The 20,062-nt window shown below is 42.8% G+C and overlaps 1 protein-coding gene across 4 annotated transcripts in view; it reads left to right on the forward strand.

Moving 5' to 3' along the window:
• The window catches only part of FOCAD (focadhesin), a 304,380-nt gene that overhangs the window by 282,077 nt on the left and 2,241 nt on the right, over window positions 1-20,062 (forward strand). For all 4 annotated transcript variants that reach the window (XM_047699424.1, XM_047699423.1, XM_047699425.1 and 1 more), the window contains 7 exons: window positions 507-622; window positions 3,101-3,361; window positions 4,144-4,233; window positions 8,022-8,199; window positions 10,212-10,309; window positions 17,442-17,693; window positions 19,855-19,930. In XM_047699424.1, coding sequence (XP_047555380.1) covers window positions 507-622; window positions 3,101-3,361; window positions 4,144-4,233; window positions 8,022-8,199; window positions 10,212-10,309; window positions 17,442-17,693; window positions 19,855-19,930 — 1,071 coding nt within the window. The remainder of the gene's footprint in view (window positions 1-506; window positions 623-3,100; window positions 3,362-4,143; window positions 4,234-8,021; window positions 8,200-10,211; window positions 10,310-17,441; window positions 17,694-19,854; window positions 19,931-20,062) is intronic.

Consider the following 20,062-nt stretch of genomic DNA (forward strand, 5'->3'; position numbering starts at 1 on the left):
GGGGGAAGCAGGCTCCTCAATGAGCAGAGAGCCTGATTCGGGGCTCGATCCCAAGACACTGAGACCATGACCTGAGCCGAAGGCAGAGGCTTAACCCACTGAGCCACCCAGGTGCTCCATGTGGCTACAATTTTAAGTCCTTATGGACATAAACAGATTTCTCTGTCTTCAGAATGAAAGGTGGAGAGGAGGGGAAAACAGAGACAGGGAGTTTATCTAGAATTTTTCTCACGTTTTTGTTAGATTCTTTAGATTTCTTAGGACATCACAAGAGAAATTTCCTGAGCAAGATCATGGCCCTTGCCAGTTCCAAGACTTACCCCTCTGCTGCCAGTGGGTACAATCTTTGCTTCATAGTGGAAAGGTCACTTGGCATATCTTTTGGTTCACTCAAGTACTGTCACTGGGAGAAGTCATACCAGCAGATGCTTTGATTTGAGACATGGAAGCCTGACAGTGAGTCCCAGGAGCAGCTGTATTACCTATATTCTTACCTTCTCTTGCAGGGGAAGAGATCCAGCAACTGTGCCTTGAAATTATGGTGACACAGGCGCAGTCATCCCAGAATGCAGCTGCGCTCTTGGGACTGTGGGTGATGCCGCCGCTGATCCACGGTCTGAGCGTAAGTCAAATTTAAGGATGCTGGGCAGCAGGCGGATACGGTTCTTTTGGGGGAGAGGAGCGCTCATTGCTGTGTGCATTCTTAAAGTCAAGAATGGACAGATGTGATTTTCTAAAACTCGGGGCCTTGGCGGTCGCTGGCCAGCAGACTGGGAGAGTGTGTGATTCAGACCTCTGCCCTAGCCGTCGGCGTTCGTGCTTTCGGCTCCCGTTGATTATGAAAAAGGAAAATGATGGCCAGAGATATTAAAGGTCCTTTCTCCAGATCGTACAGCTAGAAAATCGTGGTGTTATTGAAACCTCGGCTTATCTCTAGGATATGCAGTATGTTGGTTCAGTGGGTGTTAAGAGAATGGCAAATCCATATATGATTCCTCCCTTTCACAGAAAAGGCAGCAATTCAGGTGGGCCCTGAAGGCTTGGGAAGGTTTTGTTAGGCATCAAGTTAGAGGCATGGGGCGGGGTGCTGGTGCGGGGGGGGATGTAGGTGAAGGGGGGAGAACATCTCTGCCAGGATGTGTGGCTTGAGCAAAGTGCTGAGGAAGAAGTAACGTAGCCCAGTATCTATGACAGAAGGAGCCAGATTGTTTAAAAATGCAAAATTAACAAATTGTATAAATTTGAATGTATTCAAAGCTAGGACCAAACAAAGCAAAAAAAAACCCCACATTCCATGATTCCTTAGAGGTTTACCAATTGATCCTAAGTTAATTGATCCTGTTATTCTTCAGGAAGCTTTAATTCCTTGAGAATAGTGTAAAGTTCTCATATTTGTTCCTCGGTCTTTTAACTTCAGTTCCTGTCCCGCCCTTTTGTCTTCTAAGCTCTGCTATGTATTCTCGTGCTCCTTAATTGAAGGGGGACAGACTGAGGGCTGCGTCCCCGTGTCAGCAATGACCCTGAGGTGTCTGGCCCAAGCACCTCCCATCCGGCTGCCAGTACCCGGTGCTTGCTAGGTACCCGCTACTTGTAAGCGCTCAGTGAGCAGTTTTGGACAGCAGACTGAATCTCTCTTCAATTCTGGCAGATTCTTTTTTCAACCTTGAGTTATAATTTATAGTCCATAAAGTATGGGTGTGTTGAGTGTACAATTTGATGAGTTCCAGGACATTTATACATTTTTGTCCATCCCCAGTAATATTTCTATCACCCCCTCCCCAAAACTGCTTTGTCCCCACCTGGAGACGATCCCCACTCCCAGTCTCAGACCCAGGCTACCTCTGATCTGCTTTTGGTCTCTATAGTTTTTCTCTTTTTAGAGAACTTTCCTAATAAATTTCAATTTCATATAAGCTTTAGAAATTCTTTAGAAAGGCATCATACAATATGAAGTCTTTCATGCCTGGCTTATTTCATTTCTGAGAAGTCCAGTTTTTTTGTTTCCATTTTACAAGTTGATAAACTGAGGCAGGTTGCAATTAAACAAAATTTATATTGCCAATAAACAGAGTGAGTCCAGCTGACTCCGAATCTGTGTCTAAGACACTGTTCTGTGAACCTCTCCTTCCTTTTGAGTCAGGTATACCTTGAACAGCCTGTCTTGTTTACCTCAAAAATCTTTCTAGAATTTAGTTCTCCTCCCACTTCCCTGTTACTTTTTGGCATTTGTCTGTGATTGTGGACTCTCTTATTATCTATGTTAATGAACAAATGAAGTTTGTGAATTCATTTTCTTAATAATATATCTTCTCATTTACAAAGAAGATCAGGAATGGCACGTTCTTTCCAGTGAACTGGTTGGCTAACTCATGCAGCCATGCTGATACTTTTTTGAAATTTACTGGGCTGTGTCAGGTTTTCTTTTCTTTCCTTTTTTTTTTTTTTTTAAGACGACTTCTTTCTGACTCGCTGCTCCTTTGGTAGCATACCTGTGTTCCTAAGAGCTTCTCGGCCTCCTCTCTTAACATGTCTGGCACACAGCTATGTTCAAACTGTGCCCCCTTTTCAGCTCTCATGACCTCCAGAAAGCCAAGGTCATGTCCCCATTTGTGTGGTCAGCAATGGTCCTGGCCTGCCAGTCCTTTGATTTCCTTATGTTTCCTGGAAGAAGAAATTAATAATATCAGGTATTCCAATGAGTCCATTTCCTGCAGAGGAGCCTTTCATCTTCAGGATTTTGGTTCTTGCCAGAGAATGTGACCTTTTAAGACTGAACAGCAGCTGTCATGTATGTCAAGAAGTAGCCCAGTATTTTCCTCCTTGTGAAAAGACCCATGGATTAAGCAGGGTGGTTCACGGGTGGATCGGCAGATGCCGTCTATACCCACGAGTCACTGTGCGTCATAAGTCCTGGTAGCAACAGCCAAAATTGCATGCATTGGTGGCCCATTGGACCACGAGGCTGGGGGCCCTGTGGGGCCAAGAAGTAACGCGAACCTTTCTTCTCTCATCCTGCCCTCAAACACAGGGACAGCCTCAAGGTTTTGAGCACCGCAAACCCAGATGTGCCTGTTTCTGACCTCTTTTCTTTCGCTTCCAGGTGAATATCAAGAAGTACCTCCTGGTGTCGACGCCTCTGTGGGTAAAACACGTCTCTGACGAACAGATCCGGGGCTTCGTTGAAAATGTGATGGTGCCCGTTTGTAGAGCCGCTTCCCCGCCTGCCCAGGCTGAGTTGCGCACGAGCGCCCTGCAGGGGCTGGGTCAGGCCATGAAGCTGCCCAGCCCCACCCACCACCTCTGGAGTCTGCTCTCTGAAGCTACGGGAAACATTTTCGACCTTCTGCCAAATAAGATTCGGGTGAGGAACAAAAATATTTACACTCCCGACAATTTATGTTTGGGATTTTTGAAAGCCCTTTTGGCAAAGCAGGGAGGTGTATGTTTTAAGAATGTGGCAGGAAGGCTAGGAAGAAATAACCGCATTTTTCACAAGGAATGTGTTCGCTTCCAAGATCTAAATTGAGGTTGAATATTTAGAACCAAAGTTGGGAGCAAGCTGAGCCCTGGGTTACTCAGTGCTACACCAGGAAATACGCCCTTGGGCTTTTTACCAAATGCAGAAGATGAGTGGGCTCAGAAGTGCTTCCACGTTGCGCCTGGAAACACGTTGGGCACAATGGTCCTGTATTTTGCTTATATGAAGTGATGTAATCCTAGCCTTTCCCCTCCCCCAACAGATTCCTGAATTGTAGTTTTACAAAGAAATTAAAAAATCTCTTTGGAACGATGGATTCTGATAAGAGGAAAAAAGTACAGCCACACAAATAAGTACAGCCACATAAATAAAATAATAGGAAAGGTGGTTTTTGTTCTGTTTTTCAGTAAGCTCTATGCCCAGTGTGGGGCTTGAACTCATGACTCTGTGATCAAGCGTCACCTGCTCTACCAACTGAGCCAGCCAGGCCACCCAAGAAAGATGTTTTTTTTAAATGATAAAAATTGGCTATATATTTGGTTTGATTAATATCTCATAAGCTGCTGTTCATGGAAATAAGTAAATCTAATAATTCGTCAGAACATGGAGACTATATCTGTTATGTTACCTTGTGTTTTGACGTGTTTGTGATTTTTCTTTGCCAGAGAAATGATCTAGAGCTGTATGTCAGTGTAGCAAAATGCCTCTCAGAAATGACAGATGATGAAGCCAATCGGGTTGCCCAGATTACGGAGGTAAGAATGTATTTATATATTTATTTCCATTACTGAAGTGGGGGTTACAATTGAAGAGGTGACTACAGTATCCTTTTGATGGAAGCTAGTTTTGCTTCATATCTGTTAGTAGTTCATTTGAGGAAGCTCTCTGTGTTCACTGTGGGATCTCATGTTCAGGCTAGTGGTATGGATGGATAGATGGATGAACAACATTTTAACCTAATTCCATTTTGTCAAGATCATGTTCGTGTCACCTATGGGCAAACATAAGTACAGGACAACATCTTCAATAAAAATCCCTAAGAATGGGAATATTCTGGCTGAAGAACTTTCTGGTGCATGGAAGGCATAAATAAGTAGTTCTTAAATTTGATTTTCTTTCACCTGGTACTTATTATCCTTTTGTAATGAAGAGAGGTGTCTATTTGAAAAACAAACACTATTAGCCCAGACACAAGATAATTAACAGATACTCCTTTTTTTTTTTAAGATTTTATTTATTTATTTGTCAGGGAGCACAAGCAGGGTGATCAGCCGGCAGAGAAAGAGGGAGAAGCAGCCTCCCCACTGAGCAAGGAGCCCGATGTGGGACCTGATCCCAGGACTCTAGGATCGTGACCTGAGCCAAAGGCAAACACTTAACCAGCTGAGCCTCCAGGGGTCCCAAGAAGTACTCCTTTTACTCACACCCAAAGGATGAATGAGTAACATACCAGCAAAGTTGCACATTTAGCTAGTGTAATACATGTCTTGTTAGATTTGAATTGCCTATAAACAGTGAATTTTTTTTTTTAGTATAAGTATATTCCAGTGGACATACTTACACAAATGCCAACTCTACATACCAGATGATAGCAAAGATATAGAGAACTGTGAGCCCTCACCCAGCTGGTAGACCTCTTACCATTTATTTCACCTGATGACAGGTGTGCCTGTTCAGTTGAATCCTTGAATTGCTGCATTGTATAGCCGTGATTCTCAAAATGTGTTCCTTGGGCCAGCAGCATAAGCATGGTGACTGATTAGAAATGAAAGTTCTGGATTCCCACTTCAGCCAGGTCTACTGAGTCAGAGGTGGGGTCCAGGAGTCTGTGTTTTAATAGTCCCTCCAGGTGATAGTGTTGCATCCTGAGGTTTGAGAACTCCTGTTAGAGTATTTGGAATATCAGCATTTTGGAGATTAGTTTGTTTTAAGGAAAGACAAGCAGTCTAAGGAAATGCTTAAGAGAGTGGACTATGCTGGGGATTGAAATCCAGCTCTGTGATTTACTAGCAATGTGACCTTGGTTACATTTCATAATCTCTCTCTGCCTCGGTTTCCTTATCTCTAGAAGGGAGATATTAACACCTACTTCCCAGAGTTGTTTTGAGAGTTACAGTGACTTAATCCATGGTAGGTTCTTGGAAAAATATCTGACATAAGGCTGGTACTCAGTGATTATTTGTTATCCTTATGATCACATTCATGTAATTTATTATATCCTGTTATTATTATATTCATGTAATACAGTTGGAAGTAATGCATATAATTTCCTTCGTGGTACCTGGAGCTGAACATTGCTGGGTTACTCACCCAAGTTCCTTTTTTTTTTTTTTTTTTTTTTAAGATTTTATTTTTATTCATTTGACAGAGATCGCAAGTAGGCAGAACAGCAGGCGGGGGGTGGGGGGGTGGGGGTGGAAAGCAGGCTCCCTGCTGAGCAGAGAGCCCGATGCAGGACTTGATCCCAGGACCCTGAGATCATGACCTGAGCCAAAGGCAGAGGCTTAACCCACTGAGCCCCCCAGGTGCCTCCTCACCCAGGTTCTTAAAGTACCACTTAGAACATTTTTGCTAGAACTTAGCTGAATAGTGTTCTTATGCTCCCAAAAGAGTTAGTGCATTTTACTGAGGTCAATGTCTTCTGTTCTTTTCTGGAAAGAATAAAGTAGTGAAGGGCTCAGACTCCCTGAGTTTCAGTTCTTACTCTGCCTCGAGCCATGTGACCGTAAGCAAGTTACTTAACGTCTGTGCTTACTACTATCCTCTACAAAGGAAGGATGATGGTTGTCATCTGCGTAGGGTGGTGTGAAAATTCAATGGTTCGTACAGGACTTCTCACACTTTCTGGTCTCAGGACTACATTAGTGTCTTACAAACTGTTGAGGGCTCCAAAAGACTGTAATTTAAATGATCATATCTTTCAATATTTACCATATAAGAAATTAAAACTGGGAAATTTTAAAAATATTTACTTAAAAGTAATAATAAACCCATTGCATCTTAACACAAATAAGAAAAAGTTTTGAAAACAAATAAAAAATGGTATTGTTTTCCATTTTTGCAAACCTCTTTAATGTCTGGCTTAATGGAAATCTCTTTAATGTTGAACTCTCATAGCTGCTGCTGCTTCATTCAGTCTGTGGTGGTATTTTGGTGAAGTATGTGGGGAAGATCCAGCCTCATACAAATATGTCAGTAGAAAAGGGAAGAGTGTATTGATAGTTTCAAACAATTATGGATATCTTTTTTTGTTTGTTTTGATATTGCAACAGAACTCAACAAACGGTGTTTCCTTCAGGGTAGTTGGCACTATGTGGAGTCTGAGTCCCTATCAGTGAACTTCACATAGTCTGTTGTATTAAAACCCATTGGTCCAACTTCTGCTCCGGGTATGATATCACAAAATCATTTGGAAAATACTGAATCACTGAGTTTTGAAAATCTTCCAAATGTTGATGCATTTCATTATACACTACCAAACATCACACTTGTTAAAATCATCAGAAAAGTCTTTTATGTATTGGGAAACTGCCAATTCACAGTAGCAAATACAATTTTTTTCCGAAAGTCTAATTGTCACTTGAAAGCTCAGATTTTATCACTGCTAACAAATACTGTGAAGTATTTCCTTGAAGTGACAGTCTCACTTTCTTCTCCTTAAAAAAAAAAAAAAAAAAAAAAAAAGTCCGTCAAATACTCAGTTTGAATAGCCATCATTGGTCCATCAGTCATCCTTCCAAGTAGATGTGTCCCGAAAAACGTGGCTATTTCAGTTCACAGCCCAGACTTAGGGTTTTCCCTCAAGACAACCATAATACTTGGCTAGGCACCAGAAGTCCCTTGTGCATGCTTGCCATTTTATCATCCCTTTTGTTAAAAAGATGTATACTCAAGGGCGAAGGTTTAATGAAACTAATAATTTTTATAGTTTATAAGGGTATTTTAGATAAGTTATTTTAAACAAAAATTGCAAGTGGCTGTGAAAAATGCAGTGACTCTTACTGTGACCTCGGTGCTGCTGTAAATATACTTTGACCTCGCAGAGCCTCTAAAAGGGTCTTGGGGTCCCTTGGAGGTCTGTGCACTGCACTTTGTGAACTGCCAAATTAATCCGTATTAAGTGCTGAGAGTGGTGCGTGGTACACGAGTACTGTGTTTTTCAGTCATCATCATCATCATCATCATCATCATCATCATCATCATTGTTTTGTACAAATACACAAATACACACATTATTTTGTACAGATACGCAAATAATAATGATTATTTGCGAATCTGTACAAAATATCATCACCAGTTAACCCCTGAAATCACTGACGGTTTTTAGGAGAAAACAGAAGGTGACATTATAACTCTCTATCTGTATATTCATTTTAAAATACAGCACGCAGGCAGACAGGTCACATGCTGCAGGAAATGAGCGGTTTTAGCATTTGGAATAATAATCAACTTTCAACTCACCCTTTCTGTTTTGCCCTTGCCCCGAGGTTTTATAATGACTTCAACTAATTTAATAGTAACCGAACAATTTGCTTTTTTGCAGAGCAGCCTAGAAAAGGCTGCCTTTGTCAGACTGTACTTGGTCTCTCAAGGACGATTCCCCTTGATGGGCTTGATGGAGATTCTCAGCGCGGCCATCCAGCACCGGGAGAAAGACACCCTGGCGTGGATGGTACTGCATAGCCTCTACCAGGCGCGGATCGCGAGCCACGCCAACACAGGTGAGGCTGGCCTGGGGAAACAGCAGGACTAGAAGGATCTGCCATCCCTTTTAACCTGTAACTGTTTCCTCCACTAAAAAGGGAGATTAGTGCTTCGAGACCCAGGAGAGCTCTTGTTACCCCAAAGGAAGAGCACCTTAAATGAAAAGACCAGTTAAAACTCAACAACCTCCACCCTGGGGATGGGAATGGGTTCTGTTGGTGATTTTTATTATTATCTTTAGCTGTCCAGGCCCTCGAGTCCATAAACGAGTGGATCGGGTCGATTCTGCCTGCTTCCATTTCCCAACCAGGATGTCCATCGATTCTGCCTGATGTTTTCAGGAAAATGACTTTGAGGTGGTTACCTAACAAACAAAAAGAGGAAAACAGCGACAACAAAATTAAATTGTTATTCTGTAGGAGAACTTCTCAAGGGTGAGGGGAATAAAATTGGGATTCCCTCACTACATCCTCAAGCCAGAAGCTCTAGGCCTGCAGCTCTGTTAATGAATCATACGGTGGAACTTTTTTTTTTTTTAAGATTTTATTTATTTATTCAACAGAGAGATAGAGATCACATATAGGCAGAGAGGCAGGCAGAGAGAAAGAAGAGGAAGCAGACTCCCCGCTGAGCAGAGAGCCTGATGCAGGGCTTGATTCCAGGACCCTGGGATCGTGACCTGAGCCAAAGACAGAGGCTTTTACCCACTGAGTCACCCAGGTGCCCCATATGGTGGAACTTTTAGATCATCATAGACCTTTACTCTTGAATAATAATGAGCTCTGCCATTTCTCCACCTGAGCCTTTGGTCACATTGCTTATGGCCTACAGTCAGGTCTGAACGGCACCTGCTTCAGTAGATCAGGTATGGCGGGGAACTCCTAGTGACCGCAGGTGGGTTACTTACATTTCTGGATTTTTTGTATGTTCCTCAGTTCTTGATGAGGAAAACTGGCAGACATAATTGTAATACCCTTTTTGGGACTAGATAGGAAATTTTGATTTATTCTTCTCTTTGGCAGTTGAGATGGTTGTCTCATCTCTGCATCAGTGCCTGCTGATGAAAAATGAACCTGTGATGAAAAACTATTTTTTTTTAATTCTAAATCAAAAGTGTGTTTATCAGGAAGAAGTCTAGTAGGTACTTCCAAGGAAGCGTGAAGATAACGTGAAGTAAACTGAAATAAATCTGATATTGTCTTTGGTTTTAACTAGTTGGCCTTCCAGTTTAGTTCCCGTTTTCCTCTGACTCACTGAAATTTGACAGCCTTCCCAAGTAAGCTTTATTGTGCTGGGAACCCTCATTTTTAAAAAATAAAAACGGAAGAATCAGTTTTTATGCCAATGTTTGTTCTCCAGTTACTATATAATAGCTGGTTTTTATTTTTCTTCTGATATCTTTGGGTAGGTTTTCTCTTTGATTTTGGCATAAAATGGGAACATGTAAGTAAAGAAGACCATAAAAACAACTAACTAGCCAAGAGTCAACGTTCTGGCTAGCTGGCATGCCAGATTTCTCCTAGTGTGTTTAACCTTGAGAGAGAGAAACTCCAACAAATGCATTTTATCATTAGCAGATGTGTACTTTTTTTTTTTTTAAGATTTTATTTATTAATTTGACAGACAGAGATCACAAGTAGGCAGAGAGGCAGGCAGAGAGAGAGAGGAGGGGTAAGCAGGCTCCCTGCTGAGCAGAGAGCCCAATGCGGGACTCAATCCCAGGACCCCAGGATGATGACCTGAGCTGAAGGCAGAGGCTTTAACCCACTTAGCCACCCAGGCACCCAGCAGATGTGTCCTTTGAAGAATAAATTATCTTTTGAAAATAAAGGCAAAACTACATTTATCTGATGTGAATAGTGTCAGAGAACTACAAAATCCCAAGTCTCAGGTATGGCAAAAGGATTTGCGACTGTTTCATGGAATCCTCCTCAGCTGTTCTGCTTTCATCATGGTGGCTAGTACTGACCTATTGGACATTTCATAGGAAAACTGTGGTCTGGTAAGAAAATATCTCTTTTTGTTTCAGGTGTGTTGAAGAGAATGGAATGGCTCTTGGAGCTGATGGGTTATATCAGAAATGTTGCGTACCAGTCAACATCTGTTCAGAACGTGGCTCTTGATGAGGTACAGTCTAGAGGAGTCATTTGTGGCTCCCTTAAAATGTGGAACTTACGTTTGCTCTCCCAAAAGACAAAGAAGTTGCTGCTTGCCTTTGTTTTTCCCCCTCCTTCCTTTTACTTTGGGTAAAGCTGGTGATAATTCTCTGATGTCATAAGGAAATGGATGTGCTTGCCTGTCTCTTGGAGACACCCAGGGCTGCCCTTGGAAAAATATTTTCAACAGAATAAGTTTCTTGATAGGCAGCACACAAGGACACTAGCTGATGAGGGAACCCAGCGTTCTGTGTACTTATGCTTGACCCCACAGAGAGGAGGTACAGGGCTCTGGCCTTCACACTGGCCCAGAGAATGTCTTCAAACGTCTGGTTTGAAGAGGTACCTGAAGTGTATGCAAGTGATCTGTGTTTGCACAGCATGAGAGGGGTAAAATGATCTATGACCCCCAGAAGGTTAGCTACTGATAAGGAGTAAATTAAAATAGGAAAAGGTTAATAAATGAAAATAGCATGTTCCCACTCTTCTTATTTTCTTGACTTTGCTAACCACTGTGCATTTTTTAGTAGAATTTTTTCCGTAGGCATGTTTCACAGGTGTCCTGTTTACTGTGTGGGTGGAATTTGTATAACCTGGGATGTCATTTGAAGTTCTGACCAGCTTTCTAAAGAGTTGTGTATATTTTTGAAATTTTAATTAATGAAATTATGACTTTTAAGAAATTGAGTACTTTTAAACTTTTTTTTTAACTAGCAGAATCTGTCATCTTTTTTTCTGATCTAAGTTTTTGTTAATTTTCTGTTTTCTTACAAAAAATCTTTTGAAACTTAGAAAATACAGATAAGCAGAAAGAAATATAATTTGAATCACAGTAATCCAACAACTCAGAGGGGCCTCTTGTTACCACCATTTTATAAGTGTGTAGATTAGTCTAAATTCTGAATGGATGGATCCTAGACAGTGTATTAAAAATACATGTGGAGGGCGCCTGGATGGCTCATTTGGTTGGGCGACTACCTTCAGTTCAGGTCATGATCCTGGAGTCCCAGGATCGAGTCCCGCATTGGGCTCCCTCCTCAGCGGGGAGTCTGCTTCTCCCCCTGGCCCTACCCCCCTCTTGCTCTCTCTCTCTCCCTCTCATTCTCTCCTTCAGATAAATAAAATCTTTAAAAAAAATGCATGTGGAAATATACAGGCTGAGAAGATGGCAGCATAGGAAGACCCTAAGCTCACCTCATCCCACAGGTACAACTGGATGTCAGTATGAATAACCCAGGCAATGACCCAAAGGCTGGCAGAACAAACTCCTCAACTAAATGTAGAGAAGATGCCACATTGAAGAGGGTAGGAAGGGCGGAGACGTGCTGGGGAGCTAAATGGACCATGGGTGTGGAAAAGGGGAAGAAGAAGGCTATCACACTGGGGAGCCCACATGGGGAAGATGAATCCCCATAATATTGGGCTTTGAAAACTAGAGGGGGTAAAGTTTAGTGACTTACTACAATCAGTAGGACTTAAAGCCTGCAACTTTAAAAATCAGCAAGTTGGGTTCTGGGAGAACCTGGCCACTGAGAAGAAACTGAGTGTCTGCCCTTAAAGAGACAGCACAAGAAACAGCCTGTGGAGATACAACATAGGAGCAGTGAATTTTGGAACACTGAAAAAAATTTAAAAAAAAAGGGGGGGGGGAATGTCTGGGGCACAGAGAGGAAGAGTTATTTACTCATCTCAGATCCTGTCCCGGAGGGGTCATGTTCACAGGGAGTATCCTCCAAGAACAGAGGAACTACTAGGTGTCATTTCCCTCCCCTGCCTCCCAGCATAAACACGTGGCCACCTGCAGCCACCTGCAGGAACTAGTTTAGCGCCCACATTTGCTACCTAGCTTGCTTACACTACTCCCTGCCTCCCCACTCCTCCCCAGCTCTGGGGATTTGCCCACTCCAGCTGGCCTTGCCTCAGTCCCAGCACTGTGGATCCCCTCCCTGAGAAGACCTGCTCACATTTTGCAAACCACGCACTATGTGGGGCCTCGGCAGTGGTGGTGGCAGCCAGTATCCTCTCATGGAAGATGGGCAAATGCCTTGTTAAGCTGTGTGCCCACCTGCCCACTCTTTGCGGATCCACACGGGCTGGCCCTGTGGTGGTGGTAGGTCTCCTTTCACAGCAAACCCGAGTGCACCTTGGTAAAAATCCATGCCCTACCCCTGTATGCTTTATGGATTGGCCCAGCCACTGTGGTCTCAGAGGTAGCGTCATGTCCCCTCTCCCTGGTGCACAAACCTGTGGGCTCTGCATACCTCCCTCCTGAGCACATGGCAGATCCTCCTCCTCCAATATGCTCTTGGCCAAAGCCCATTCAAACCGAAGCACAAGCCACAAGAAAAGTGTGCTAGCAGCCTGGACAGGGACCAGCACCACGCCAAAGTGATTCCTGTCCTGGGGAGAGAGAAAGATAAGCACCACATTGGTCAGGCTTTGGCCTCCACCATGGGTTGGGGACAGACAATTCGTCTGATCGTGGGCCCTGCCCACCAATGAAGGCTTCTCAGGGTACAACTCAGGGAAGGTGCTCTATGGTTTGGTGCTATTGCATCTCTGCCAAACACTTGGTCTGGCTCAACTCAAGCACAAGGCAGCACCAGCCTGGCCCACTAACAACATAGGAGACCCCCCTGAAGCGCCAGGTTCTGGTAAACAGGGGAAAGTGCCCTGAAGAGCACCACAGGTCCTCTTCATAAAGCCACTACTTTCAAGAGCAGGAGACATAGCTGACTTTCCTAACACACAGAAACAGATGCAGAGAGTTAGACAAAATGAGGAGATAGGGGAATATATCTCGGATGAAAGAACATGACAAAACCACAGTAAGGGTCCTAAACACAATGGAGATAAATAATATGCCTGATAGAGAATTTAAAGTAATGATTATAAACTTTTTTAAAGATTTTATTTATTTGACAGAGAAATCACAAGTAGGCAGAGAGGCAGGCGGTGGGGCGGGGCAGCAGCTTCCCTGCTGAGTAGAGAGCCCGATGCGGAGCTCAATTCCAGGACCCTGAGATCGTGACCTGAGCCAAAGGTAGAGACTTAACCCACTGAGCCACCCAGGTGTCCCTAAAGTAATGATTATAAAGATGCTCACTGGACTTGAGAAAAGAGGGGAGGACATCGGTGATACCCTTAACAAAGAGATAAAGAAGAATCAAAGCAATGAAATACAAATGAAAAACAAATGAAATAAAAAATACACTATATGAAATAAATAGCAGAGTACAGGAAGCAGAAGAATGAATCAGCAACCCGGGAGGAGGATAGAGTAATGGAAAGTAATCAAGCTGAGCAGGAAAGAGAAAAGTGACAAAGAATGACACTATATAATCATAAAGCATACAATCCAACAAGAAGATATAACAATTGTAACTATACACCCAACATGGGTGCACTCAGATACATAAAACAGTTAATAATAAACATAAAGGAAGTAATGGATAGCAATACAATAATATTAAGGGACTTTAGGGTCATCCCACTTAACATCGATGGGCAGATCATCCAAATAGAAAATCAACAAGGAAACCAAGGCTTTGAATGACACACTGGGCCAGATGGATTCAACAGACATATTCAGAACATTCTACCCTAAAATAGCAGAATACACATTCTTTTCAAGTGCACATGGAGCATTCTCCAGGACAGATTTCAAAAGAAGGCCACAAAACGACTCTCAATAAATGCAAAAAAATTGAAGTCCTACCAGACTGATTACCAGCAATGAAATTGATATGTAAAAAACCCACAGCTAACATCATACTCAGTGGGGGGTAAAAGAACTTTTCTGCTAAGGTCAGAAACAAGACAAGGATGTCCACTCTTACCACTTTTATTCAACACAGTACTGGAAGTCCTAACCACAGCAGTCAGACAATAAAAAGAAATAAAAGGCATCCAAATTGGTAAGGAAGAAGTAAAACTTACCCTCTTTGCAGATGACATAATACTATGTATAGAAAAGACTCTGCCAGAAAACTGCTGGAACTGATACGTGAGTTCAGTAAGGTTGCAGGATACAAAATCAGTGTATAGAAATCTGTTGCATTTCTATACACCAATAATGAAGCAACAGAAAGCTAAATTAAGAAACAATCCTATTTGGGCGCCTGGGTGGCTCAGTGGGTTAAAGCCTCTGTCTTCAGCTCAGGTCATGATCCCAGGGTCCTGGGATCGAGCCCCACATCGGGCTCTCTGCTCAGCAGGAAGCCTGCTTCCCCTCCTCTCTCTCTCTCTCTGCCTGCTACTCTGCCTACTTGTGATCTCTCTCTCTCTGTCGAATAAATAAATAAAATATTAAAAAAAAAAAAAAAAAAAGAAACAATCCTATTTGGGCGCCTGGGTGGCTCAGTGGGTTAAAGCCTCTGTCTTCAGCTCAGGTCATGATCCTAGGGTCCTGGGATCGAGTCCCACATCGGGCTCTCCACTCAGCGGGGAGCCTGCTTCCTCCTCTCTCTCTCTGCCTGCCTCTCTGCCTACTTGTAATCTCTGTCTGTTAAATAAATAAATAAAATCTAAAAAAAAAAAGAAAGAAAGAAAGAATCCTATTTGCAGTTGCACCAAAGATAACAAAATACCTAGAAATAAACTTAACCAAGGAGGTGAGAGACTTGTACGCAAAAAACTATAAAGCATTGATGAAAGACAATGAAGATGACACAGAGAAATGGAAAGACAGACCCTGCTCACGGACTTTAACAAATATTGTTAAAAGGTCCATACTATCCAAAGTAATCTACAGATTTAATGCAATCCCTATCATAATACCAACAGCAGTTTCTACAGAACTAGAACAAACAATCCTAAAATTTGTACGGAACCACAAAAGACCCTGCATAGCCAAAGCAGTCTTGAAAAGAAAAACAAAACTGGAGGCATCACAATTTCAGACTTCAAGTTATATTACAAAGCTGTAATTACAAAACAGTATGGTACTAGCATGAAAATAGACACATGGATCAATGGAACAGAATAGAAAGCCCAGAAATAAACTCACAATTTATGGTCAATTAATCTGCAACAAAGGGAGCAAAAATATGCAATGGGAAAAAGACAGTCTCTTCAACAAATGATGTTGGGAAAACTGGACAGCCACATGCAAAAGAATGAAAACGGTCTACTTTCTTACACCAAACACAAAAATAAACTAAAAAAAAACGGATTAAAGACCTAAATGTAAGACCGGAAACCATTAAAATCCTGGAAGAGAGCACCGGCAGTAATTTCTCTGATATCAGCCACAGCATCATCTTTCTAGATACGTCTCCTGAGCCAAGGGAAACAAAAGCGAAAATAAACTATTGGGACTGTATCAAAATAAGAAGCGCCTGGACAGCAAAGGAAACAATCAACAAAACTAATGGACAACCTACTGAAGGGGAAAACATATTTGCAAATGACATACCTGATAAAAGGTTGGTGTCCAAAATATATAAAGAACTTCTACAACTCAACACCAGAAAAACCCCAAACAATCCAACTAAAAAATGGGCAGAAAACATGAACCAGCATTTCTCCAAAGAAGACATACGGATGGCCAACAGACATATGAAAAGATTCTCAACATCCCTCTGCATCAGGGAAATGCAGAGCAAACCCACAACGGGATATCACCTCACACCTGTGAGAATGACTAAAATCAAAAACTCAAGAAAACAACAAACATTGGTGAGGATGTGAAGAAAAAGGAACCCTTGCACTCTGTTGGTGGGAATGCAAACTAGTGTAGTTATTGTAAGGTTGGTATGGAATATCCTCAAAAAATTAAGAATAGAAGTACTCTGTGATCCAATAATCACATCACTGGGTATTTACCCAAAGATTTACAAAACCACTAATTCAGAGGGGGTATATGCACTTCTGTGTTTATAGTAGCATTATCAACATTAGCCAAAGTATGGAAGCAACGCAGGTGTCCAGTGATAGGTGAATGAAAAAGAAGAGATGAGATGTATATATATATATATATATATATATACATACATACGTATATGTATATACGTATGTATGTATATATATATATACACACACGCACACACTATCCAGCCATAAAAAAGAATGAAATCTTGCCGTTTGCAGCAACATGGATGGAGCTAGAGAAGAAGTGCTAAGCAAAATAAGCCTGTCAGAAAAAGACAAATACCATATGATTTCACTCATTTGTGGAATTTAAGAAACAAAGTGGGGAGAAGGAGACAAACCAAACCAAAACAAAAAGCAGACTCTTGACTGGAGACAACAAACAGATGGTTACCAGAGTAGGGGTGGGGGATGGGTGAAATAGGTGAAGGGAATTAAGACGACACTTGAAGAGCAGCTGAGTAAGACATGGAGTTGTTGAATCACTGTGTCCTACACCTGAACTAATGCCACACTGGAATTAAAACTTAAACAAATTCTTGGAATTATAACTATAGGTCAGGAGCCAGACCCTGGTGAGTCTCTTTGAATTCATGGTAGAGCATACTGAAAAAATTGTTTTAAAAAAAATGCCTAATGATTTGTTGTGACTGACTCCCTTATTCCAAGAATGCTTGTTGGTAGTTTGTCTTCATGCTTACGTTTCAGCATTAAGGGAACAAAAATCAAGTGTTCGCCTCCCAAATGTTTTGATTAGATAATGAGAACAGAAAAAGAAAATGCCTGGGGAGAGTCATTTGTTACTGTTCAAAAGTAGTATCAGACCTGTACCTCTTTTTAAAAATCCATTTTGGCCACATAACAATAACTGTAAGTATCCCTCTCCCTACACTCCTAACGAATTCTTTAATCTCGCTGGAAACACCAGAACAGGGGAGGATCTGGATCTCAGTGTGCTTAGGAATGAAATAAGGTTTCTCCTGCATTATTGGAGTAATAATAATGAAACTGTTGTGGCTTCTGTCTTACCAAAGAGGATTCCTAAAACCTTCTGGAGCCCTGAAATGTCTCTTCATTAGGCATGGAAATGGAATTTCTTTTCAGTCCGTTTCCTTTCTGGGGTGAAGGGGAAGATAACGTTGCATCATCCTGAGAGGGGCTGTGTGTGTGAACATGTGTTACTCTGAATTGTTAAAACCTGTGACCTAACTTTGTTTCCATTTCCTTTGTAGGCTGTGGACTTCTTGTTGCTGCTCTTTGCCGCCGCAGTGGTGACATGGGCAGACCATGCGGCCCCGCTCCTCCTCGGCCTCAGTGCCAGCTGGTTGCCATGGCATCGGGAAAATGGCCCAGCTGGGTCAACCTCGAGCTTCCTTGGCCAGAGTCCACTGCACAGGGTCGCTCTGCAGGAGGCCCTCACTCTCCTTCCCAGTAGCATGTCTCTCCTGCTACAGAAAGAACCATGGAAGGAACAGACCCAGAAGGTGAGGTTGGCATCCTCTTGCATGTCAGGGCAGGCCGCCATCTTCTCTTGCGTGATTTCTGCGGTAGAATTGAGGTTGGAAGTTAAGTAAAACTGGAATCACCCCACGGGCTCTCATCCTCAGCCCCGAATCGCAGCCGGATGCAGAGCCTCAGAGAATGAGGCTGATTGTGGCCAAAAACAGCAATGACAACAGCAACAACTTGCTTACAGCTGGAGGTGAGGCGGAAAGAAGAGCTTATACTTGCCCTGGGATTCGGAAGGCACATGTGTTCTTGATCCTGGGGGTGAAGGGATGAGTGAGGCTCCAAGTGCTCAGAATGTCAGAGTGAGGACAGATAGGAAGGCAAGTTCAAAGCTGGAAGGTTGGGAACGATCCCTCATGCCCCGGGGGTAGGTCAGGGAAACGGGCATCTGGAGCAGCCCCATTCCCGTAGCCCAATTGGGGTTCCTCATAGCAAACTTGGTCCTATAGCCACATTCCAGGGGCCCACCCTGCTCCCAGCCTGTGCTCGACGACATGGGGAAAGTTGTCGAGGTCATCACCCTAGCCCTCCGGAAAATCCAGACTGTAGGAAGCACCTTTTGATTTTTAATGTTGAGTTTCCCCAGACAGCTAGCTGTTGTGCAGAGCATATGGAAATAGCTTCCTCTGCTTCTCATTCCATGGCTCTGAACAGCCTTTAAGACAGTTGATTGAAAGATTCTTTTTTGAGTCCCGTTTAATGACAACTGGATTTTTATGAGGTTGAAAGCTTAACGCCAGCTTTTTATAGCTTATTGTTAAAATCCGAACATTAGTCTTTAAAATATTTCCGAACTATGGACCCACAGGTTAGCCCTGCACAACTCCACTAAGCAACTCAATTAATAGGCCTTTGCTTTCTTAAGCATTCATATTGTCCCAGGTTTTGTTTTTTCCATCTCATTTTAAATCAAAATCGATTCAAATGCATTATCCCCTTGTGTTTTTTCCTGGCCTGGGATACCATGATCACCATGGATGACAGTACAGACATCTGTGTCTGTTAGGTATTTGTAGTGCTTGATTTATTTTCTTACCAGTCAGATATTATAAAACAAAATGGAGAAAAAAATGTTTTAATTTAATCAAAGCAGAGAATTAGGAATATTTTCTGACTCTTTCTTGCAAGCCAGTCTCTACATCCCAAGTTAAAATACCTAGTACCTATGACTAATGTATGTGTTTTTTAGTGAGTCGAGAGTGGACCATTCAGTCATTAATGAAATTACCCTCCATCTAATTCAAAACCAATTTTGGTTGTACCCTGGGAGATCAGTCAAACTCCTGAGTAGTCTGAGTTTCTACCTCATTTGTAGGATTTATTTGCAGTTAACACACTTGGCTCTACCTAGTAAATTACTTTATGCCTTTCTCTTGCATTTTAACTTCCTGTTTCAATTCCACTTGAGCACAAATTGTTCTCAGCTACAGAATATCTGATTTTAGAAATGCGGGCTTATGTCTGATGTGTTTCCTTCTTTACCACCCACCCTGTGAGCCTGGGCCTAGATGCCTGCAGTGTCAGGCAGCCGGAGACAAGGAAGGCTCGCGAGGCTCTGAAGTCAGGTGTACCCGGGCTGAAATCCAGATTCTGCCATTCACTGGGAGTGGACTTGGACAAGGTTCTTAACCTGTCTGTGCTCTCGGAGTGATGAGAGAGGAAGTTCATGGCACACCAGAAGCCCACTGGGCCCATGTCTGCCTCATTGTTAAAATCCATAGCAGGGGGGGCGCCTGGGTGGCTCAGTGGGTTAAAGCCTCTGCCTTCGGCTCAGGTCATGATCCCAGGGTCCTGGGATCGAGCCCCATATTGGGCTCTCTGCTCGGCAGGGAGCCTGCATCCCTTCCTCTCTCTCTGCCTACCTCTCTGCCTGCTTGTGATCTCTGTCAAATAAATAAATAAAAATCTTAAAGAAAAAAAAATCCACAGCAGCCTCAGGGTATGTAGCTGAGAAAGGGGTTTTGACTTGGCTGGGTCGTTGGCTGAATGGGAGCTGTGTCCAGCTTCCCCGTCTCTTAGGCATGGTCTTCCCATCGCCAGTCTGCCAGCTCTGCATGGTCGGACCCAAGGGACCGATCGCACTTGTACTGATAGTGCGACTGTCTTCACTGACACTGCTCTTCTTTTTCACCCTAGTTCATTGACTGGCTCTTCGGCATCATGGAAAGCCCTAAAGAAGGCCTCTCAGCAAAATCCAGGGATCTTTTAAAAGGTATGACTTCCGTGCTGCAAGCCCAACAGAGGCGAAGGCCCCCTGTGCTTGCCTTTGCTGCGGAAATAGCAATCTCTTGTATATTGGCTCCTGAAAGGGTTCGTCTGAATTCGGGGTAGAGAAGTAATCTGG

The sequence above is a fragment of the Lutra lutra genome, chromosome 13, assembly GCF_902655055.1.
Source record: "Lutra lutra chromosome 13, mLutLut1.2, whole genome shotgun sequence".
Classification (NCBI taxonomy): Eukaryota; Metazoa; Chordata; class Mammalia; order Carnivora; family Mustelidae; genus Lutra; species Lutra lutra.